At 37.9% G+C, this 8,362-nt stretch overlaps 1 protein-coding gene across 3 annotated transcripts; it reads right to left on the bottom strand.

Annotated features, from left to right (window-relative positions):
- Window positions 1-219: 219 nt before the first annotated feature.
- Window positions 220-5,686, bottom strand: LOC111898114 (elongator complex protein 1). Of its 3 annotated transcripts, none has more exons than XM_023894042.2 (5): window positions 5,344-5,686; window positions 4,559-4,892; window positions 1,517-4,469; window positions 1,002-1,097; window positions 220-716 (listed from the first exon to the last, which is right to left on the bottom strand). In XM_023894042.2, the coding sequence occupies exons 1-5, from the start codon at window positions 5,500-5,502 to the stop codon at window positions 401-403; spliced, it is 3,858 nt and encodes a 1,285-aa protein (XP_023749810.1). In that variant the 5' UTR covers window positions 5,503-5,686; the 3' UTR covers window positions 220-400. The 3 variants fall into 3 exon arrangements, with proteins under 3 accessions (XP_023749810.1, XP_023749809.1, XP_023749811.1); XM_023894041.2 differs by having other exon boundaries at window positions 1,517-4,475; window positions 5,344-5,685; XM_023894043.3 differs by lacking the exon at window positions 5,344-5,686 and having other exon boundaries at window positions 1,517-4,479; window positions 4,559-4,712.
- Between the last annotated feature and the right edge of the window lie 2,676 nt (window positions 5,687-8,362).

The following is an 8,362-nucleotide window of genomic DNA, read 5'->3' as shown; positions in this document are numbered from 1 at the left end:
TTATAAAACATAACTAAAATTCAGAATTTAACTAATTTTATCCACATAAAATATTAATCCTTACATTAACCAATAAAATAATTTCACACCCATAATTTTGTTTCCGATCAATATGTTAATAATTCCATAATATCGATTCAAAAGTGTATAGCTATTTTATTTCATAGCATTTGCAATGTTTAAGTGTGCAGCCTAGTTATAAACATAAAACATATCATGTGCGTAGCAAAACAACCATTTAAATAAATCTTATACATCAACAACAATCACAAATGTTAACAAAATTCGCCAATAAAAAATAATACATAAAAATAACCGCATCTAGCCAATATAAGTTCGACCAAAATTCAATTATTCAAAAGAAAAAAAATGAAATCCAAAAACTAACAACCGTTACTTCCTAAGGAGCAACAAAAACCTTGGACTGCCAAGAGAACTCCTCGGACTGCAACAAATCCTTCCTTAATTTCTTCAAATAAACCTCCAAAACAAACGTATGTTCATCCACACTCTCACACGTCATTGCATCTGAAGCTATTTTTACAGCTGCTGTTTGTGATAACTGAAAGTTTTCAGCAACACGTTGTAATTTTCTTGCAACATCTTCTTTTCCAATCATTACAAGACAACCCAACAAAGATTTAAGCTCACGTGCTGCTCCAGCTGTCAGGGACATGCCTTTTAGATGTTCCACTAATGCCATTTCCTCATCAGGACTGCATACCATGTAACACAATTTTATTTTATTTTTTTATTTTTAAATTGGGACACAACAAGAAAATATAAATTATTAAAAAGAGAAAAGAGTTTTTTCTCTTGCAACTTTGGTCCTTATTTGAGGCTTTTATAACACTTTTTGGTCCTTGTTCCAGATATGTGCTCTGTACTTTTGGGACCAAATTTGCAAAAATCAGTTGATACACAGGGACCGAAATTGCAAAAAACAGCTATAATCAGGGACCAAAAATGTAATTTACTCAAAAAAGTTGAATACAAAGTACCTGCCAGCACGGATTTTTCCCTTTTTCTTTTGGCGTCTTTGCCCTCTTTTGCTAGTGCTACTCGAAATCATGGAAGCAGCGGAATCTTTTCTTGACCTGGACATGGATCAGAATGTTTAGGATGCAAAAAGTGAGGACAAATTGGTCATTTTTACACATCTGTCACCTACAGACCTAAACCTTGACAAAATGGTACCAGATGGATCAAAAAAGCAACAAAAATATCTTTCAGGACCAGATCCAAAACAACCAGTATACCACAGGGACCAAAAATGTAATTTACTCTATTATATTTGATTAAGGGGATGTTCCTTTTTTTTTTCCTCCATAAAGTTTTTTATGAAAAAGTGGCTGGATAAAGTGTTTTCTAGACTGAATAATCTGTCTGAATGAAACGAAATGACCATTTTACCCCTGCATTCCAAAAAACTAATTTCACAACATTCATCAATTTTAACATGAGATGAGTTGGAAAGAAGGGCAAATAAGTAAAAAAGCAAACAGATAGTTCATACCCGGTGGTGTAAGCACTCATTCCACTAAAACTGCTACTAGCTTCCGAAACAGCATCATCATCCAATTCATTCACCGACCGCTCCTCCGCCTGAATCTTGGCGGCAAGCACCAACCGCCGCTGCCGGACCGCCAAATACCGTGCCAAATACTTCCCCACTTTCTCCGCCCCTTCTTCATACTCAGCCACCAACGTGGCGGCACAGTCAACCGCTCCGGTCGCCACATCAGCAACCAACTCCTCCCTCCTATCCATCAAAGCAACTCTCAAAGCCTCCTCCCATTCCCTTGCACTAATCAACAAATTTATCCCACTTTTAAAATCTCCAATATAATCCAACGCGATTTTCGCAGCCTCACTCGGTTTCCCAATCGTTTGAAGCTCTTCACACAGTTCGTTTGCCAAAAGGGTAATCTCATCTTTTTTTAGTTTTAAAAGCCCCGCAACAGTAAGTACCCCAGTCCAGTTGTAAGAAGCCCGGTAGGCTTTCAAAGCTTTTTGTAGATTACAGCAACATAGATATGTTGTTGCAGCATCTTCGAATGATTTTATATTTGTTAAATAATCTCCCCATGCTTCAAGAACTTGGTTTCTTTTAATGGGGTCTGTTACTAATTGAAGTGCATGAGGAAAAAGTTGAGGGTTGTTTATTATGAGATTAATAAAATCTTGAAAGTAAGAATCGCCTGCATGAAAAATGTGTTGGAGTGCCTTTTCGTGTCTTTGAAGTCTGAGGTCGATTTTGTATCTCATTATGCCACCTGGCAAGAGTTCTAGTTCTTGAAGAAAGGGTAAGAATTCCTTTGGGTCTTGTTGTGAGTTTAATGCAACAATAGCTGCAAGGTTTAAGTCATAAAGACCTAAAGCAGCTTCGAAAAGGGACTCGCTTTCTGATAGCCATAACAGATGTTTTAAAGATTCTTCAGAAGAGGGGTAGTTTTGTCTTTTTGGGTCGGTGGAATCTGATAGTTCCATCTCACGGATCTTTTTGACCCGCTCCAAAGCTTCTTCAAGAAATGGTGGATCACTTTTTGCCAAAGTTGTTAAAATGCAAAGCTCTCTTTCTGGGGTTTCTGGTACTTTGGACTCTAGAGCTTTTCTGATAGCCAAAAGGACGGAATTGACCTTGTTATTGCTATCGACATTTCTTGATTCCTTAGCATTTGCCTCATTTGTTATGTAGCTTTTGTATAAAGTCTCCATGACATTTTCGTTCTTTAATGAACAGACAAATTCGGTAATGTAGTTTAAATTGTCTGCCTGGATGACAAACTCGGTTGCCAATTTTACAAAATTCTCCCAGCCTCCATGGTCAACAATAACATTAAAGTCAATCCTGTGTCGCCTTACCATGTGTAGGGAATCCCTAAAACGCTCTTGGACCAAAGCATTCACAATCGATTCCAACACCAATTTTCTTGGATAAATGCTTTCTAAGTTTCCACGGGTTGTTTGTATTATAACAGAAGATTCATCTCCATGAACAACTCCTAAGATCTTGGAACCCTTTTCCCATATTTGTATAAACTTCTTTCCTTCTTCATCTTTTCTTCTGGTAATAACAGGTACAAAGTTCCCATATTTGACTTCCGTTTGACCAAGAACAATATCACGAATGTCAATAACGAATAAAAAGTCTTGTTTGGTCAAAAGGATCAAATGTGTCATCTCTTGATTTTGGGAATTTGAGTACAACGAGAAGCTGTGACAGTTGTTAGATATAACATTTTGATTCACATGCAGCTTACTGTTGTTATCAAGCCCGAATAACAAAAAAGACTCCAATACCCCAAAATCTCCAATTGAGGCCACACTCATCCAGGGGCAAGATTGGGAAAACCGCAAATGGTTGTTCTCCTGAAGAGACAAACCTGATGTGTACTCAAAAACATTCCCACCATTTAACTGAATAAATGCTGAACGTTTTTTAACAGGGTTAGAAGCAATGGCAATCACATTTCTCTCAAGAGAAAATATGTTGCTATTTTTAGCATCCCAACCTGAGCATGCCACTGAACCATGAATATGATCCTCAGAGCACATAATTTCAAGTTCCAAAAGGTTGCCATTAGGAGCTACACCAAGAAGCACATGTGAATCCAACCATGTTAGATGAAGAAAGGGTGTAGGATTTTCAAGAATGGTCAACTCAACACGAAAGACTTTCCCTTCAAGATCTTGCCACGTGTCAATGTCAGGAAGCTCCACTACAGACAAACTCCCATCTGATAAAGATGCTGCCAAACGATTCTTAAAAGACCAAAATGCCATTTCTCTAACAGAAGAAGGGAATTCAAGCTCAAAGAGACACATAGGGGGAGGAAATAGGGATATGGAAAGTGGTGTTACTAGAATCTTTGATCCATCAATAACTAAGGCTACTGAATTATCAGTAACTGCTGTAATCCAGATGAAATTGTAAACCATGATCATGCCTTTCAGATTCCAAGATATTAACCGAAGAGGGTTTACTGGGTCCCACATGAATTTAACCCCATCATGCCTTGAATGACTAATTTCTTGTTTTAAGTACCAATGATTGTTGCTAAAAGACCATATCTTGATGGAGTCATGGGATTCCTTTCTAACAATGGCTGCAAGAAGATCAGAATTACAGTTCCATTTTAGATTCTTGACAGTTGTTATGGTGTCTAGTCCACTGTTTACACTGAATGAACTTCTTTTTAACCCATTTCTTTCAAAGAAAACTATAGATGGGGACTTGTTTTCTTCTTTCTGATCACAAACAGTGGCAATTTTGGCGCCAGATGGCATCCATTCCACAATTTCTCCCATGAAAGACTTGGGTTCTGAAACAGAATGCAAGTTACCCGTTTCCCTTTCCCAGATTTTAAGCTTCTTATGTGAAGAATTGTTGCTTGAGGTTATTGTAGCAAAGAATTTCCCATCACCTCGCCAGGTGGCAGAGCATTCTGAATCAAGGATCCGATCACCTGAGACTGACTTTAGATGTTTTAATAATCTATCAAGTCATATGTTGCAAAAAGGATTAATTCAAGAAAATATGTTAAGGAATCCTTACGTGTGTCAGCATCTTCAATAGGATCCTCGAGTGTTATCTCATATAACAAGTCCCAGTCATGAGTCATAACCAGCATTTGGCCTAAACCAGTGATTATACAAAGCAAATCTCCATCTGGACTTGGTGAGAGGGACTTAACTCCACCTTCCACTTTGCCAACAACTTCTGTTACATTATCATCCACATTATATAGTAATAACACCCCACTTGAAGTTCCAATAATGAGTGCTTCTTTCTCCATGAGATACTCCAAGGAAGTAATAGAGTCGTCAGGATCTAGATCAATGGCCTCAACCAGTGGATTTGATGATGGTTTGCCCCATGATTCTTCGATCTGCAATATTTCATAACATTTTAGAGTTGGTAAAGAAGATTGATTGTTCTATTTTGCATCGATGGAAAAGAGAACATAGATTTGTACATAATTCATGTGTTATATGTAGCATTTGATACTCAATGTCTATAGTAACCCGAAACAAGATCTGAGAACACGAGGTTCCCCACATAAACTGACAGTTAGTGTCAAACCTACTGGCATTACTATGTAACTCCTAACTTCAATGTTTTCATTTTATTAGAATCGAGATTTAACCGAGTGTTCATCGAAGTATTCCATCTACAACGTCTGGAAACAGAACAAATCATCTTGCAGAACCCCTGGATGAATTCATTTCCGTAGCTAACTATCTTCTCAACAGTTTTTAGAGTCTATACACTTTAATTGTATTCACGCATAACGAACAACTGGAAAGACTTGTCCTAAAGAGTAGAAATTTCTCACTTACCTGAGAAGATGGAAGATGAGTGGTATAAATGAAGTTAGCAGAAGACGCAAAGAAGAACCGATTTTGTTCGATATCGAAAGCGGTGCAGCGAATCACTTCATTTTCTGACTGTAACTGGAGGTTAGATGACAGTTCCCATGACAGCTTCAGATTCTTCATCTTCGTTCCAAAATCACTACAACCTTCAAGCAGTTATCATCAACAGACAAATACAATTTGAATTTAGTGGGAAGAGAGATGAAATCTGCCTTGGGGATTAAAGGTGCCCTAGATTCTGTTGGGGGCGTTTAAAGGGTTTAAGGCTGCGTAGAACGAGGGTTTACCCGTTTTTCATCGGCATGGAAAAAAAAAATTATTTAGATTTTATTTTTATTTGTTATAAACAATGGTCAGGTTCTTTGGTGGGTTGAAATTGGTTGTTAAGAGTTGCGATTAAAAATAATTCTTATTATGTGATCCATCTTAAGCAAGAGCAATATTAAGGCATTTCCAATACCCATTACTGGCTTCATGGTCTAGATGGTCATTAACCATGACCGTGCACACTATTTCGGTGTCTTGTTGTGGGTCGTGGTTGTGGACCATTGTTGTGTCTTCCATGAATGAAAACGACGAATCAGACTTCATCCTTCTTCTTCTCTCTCAGACCTAGCCTTCTTATTCTTCTTCTCCATCACTCTCTCTTCTTTCTTCTCTTCTTCATTGTGAAGAGTACTCTATGGAATAGGGGTGGCTCGTGGTGGTTGATATGGAAGCTCTCAACGACCATTGTCATGGACAGTATTGCACATGGTCTTAGAGGATTTTAAATTTTAACCCAACTAATCCTATTTTTTATTTTTGTTATATAGTGGAATCTCAAAATTACTTTTATATAATTAAAAACCGAACATCAGTATCACAAGAAGTCAAGAAGCAATGAAATCTCATTGAATATCACAGCTTCATTTATTCCTCTTGAATCAGACAGAGCATCATGGCACCCTTGATATTTTTTGTGATATTTATGTCTTTTGTTATATATGATCATGATTTTTTTTTATGTTTTATTTCTAATTTTTATGGATTGTATCAATAAGAATTGCAGTTCATGTTTAAAAATATAAAGTTAATTTCACCATTAATGTGTTAATCAACATCAAGTTGTAAGTTTTTTTCCATGTTTAGTGAAAGGAGTTTGTAATTTATATATTAAATATTTAGTTCAATACATATCGATGGAAGACAAAAGAGCAACAAACTGCGTCGCTAGCCTTTTCTGGATGGCAAAACTAATTCTTTTGAAAACATATGTGGAACTAGGGTATATAACATTAAAATGCATGACCCATTGAACTCGGTTGAGGAGCTTGACTGACTCTGGTGCGAGAAAACCAAATGCATCAAATGCAAAAGGTACAAACACATGTTGATTTTCTAACATGCATTCTCGTGCTTTGTCACTTTGCACGTCGTGGCTTTCAAAACGACATGCCCTGCTGTGAAACCTCCATTCCTCAAACCGACGAGAGGAGAGACCCCAGTAAAATCCACACAGGCGTGCTTCCCTCCTACCCATCCAAAGACCAAAAATGTCAGTCGGCCTGAGTATGGACCTTCCATCCTGCGGGTCCGTCAAAAAGTTCACCGACGCAGCGACGCTTCTTTCTTCACAAAAATACCAGCACGCTGACAAGCATCAAAGAGAACATCCTTAACCACATCATGTCAGTACTTGAAACTAGGGAGCTCTCTACAATGAATCACATGCTCCCCAAAAGTGCCCAAACATGCCTTGCGGCAAACTGGGCATATCTCGTTGATGGGGAATAAAGGAATCATGAGGCGATAATGAATGATAGTTCAGTACTCCACAAGAGACATATGTTACCCGAGGTCATCAATAGGGATAGTTAGCAGAAAATCCTAAGCATGAGGTGCACGAAGACACCAAAAAACTATTTTCTGTCTAACAGTCATGTCGAAGTCGACTTCCATATTTTTGACGATTTTGCTAAAAATGACACACGTCAATGCTTTTTGGGATTTAAGGGGCGGTGTCCTTATTAGTGAAATCGCTACAGTCGAATCCTGGAATCGTATCGCGAAGACGAGTCAAGGCACATAAGTAATCAGAGTCCATACCACATATGTCACTGTCACGTAAGATGTGATCTTGTAATGTCCAAGATTGGGCTCTCGAGGCTACAAATGCGTAGGAGGAAACCTCGTATGCTGAGTATAAACCCAAACCACCGAAACGAATAGGTAAGGAAGTCAGACGCCGCTGGATGTCTCCAAAGAAGCGACATCCACATACTATGTAACGCTCGTAGATCCGGGCTAGTTAATTTAGAGACGATAGACGTCAAAAATGAATTTTTGATGAAATATTATTTAGAATGAATAATATTAACTAAGTTATAGTATATGTTACAAGGTTTCCGTGTATATAAAGAACGCCGAAATCCGAGTTATAACGAAGAAGTTATGACTTGTCGAAGTTTGGCGACAGAACCGGCACGACACAGCGCGACGTAAACAGTGAATTTATGTTAGAGCGATATTTAGCCTTAGCGATCTAAACGAAAGTCGTAGAGTTCGTTAAACCGCGAGCGTGCATAAAAAGAACGTCCAAATCTGACTTCGTATGAGGAAGTTATGATTTTTCTAAGTTTCGGCTTAGCAGTATGCAGCCCGAATACTCGATTTGAGATCGATCGGTTTTTAGCCGAAACAATCTAAACGAGAATCGAAGATCTCGTCAATTTTAGTGAAACGATAAAAAGATAGGCGAAACGGACGTCGGATGAAGAAGTTATGAATTTATAACGGAGTTTTTCTGTTCCGGCCTACTAAAATAATATAATAAAAATAAAGTCAAAATTAGCCGACGGAGTCTAAACGAAAGTTGTAGAGCGTAGTCTCACCTACGCGGGGATATGAAGAATGTCGAAAACGGAGTTCGTATGAGGAAGATATGAATTTTTAAAGTTTATTAAATATTTTCGATATTTAATTTAAATATAAAATAACCGAT

This window comes from Lactuca sativa, chromosome 8, assembly GCF_002870075.4.
Source record: "Lactuca sativa cultivar Salinas chromosome 8, Lsat_Salinas_v11, whole genome shotgun sequence".
Classification (NCBI taxonomy): domain Eukaryota; kingdom Viridiplantae; phylum Streptophyta; class Magnoliopsida; order Asterales; family Asteraceae; genus Lactuca; species Lactuca sativa.
This window is presented reverse-complemented; position numbering and strand designations above follow the sequence as displayed.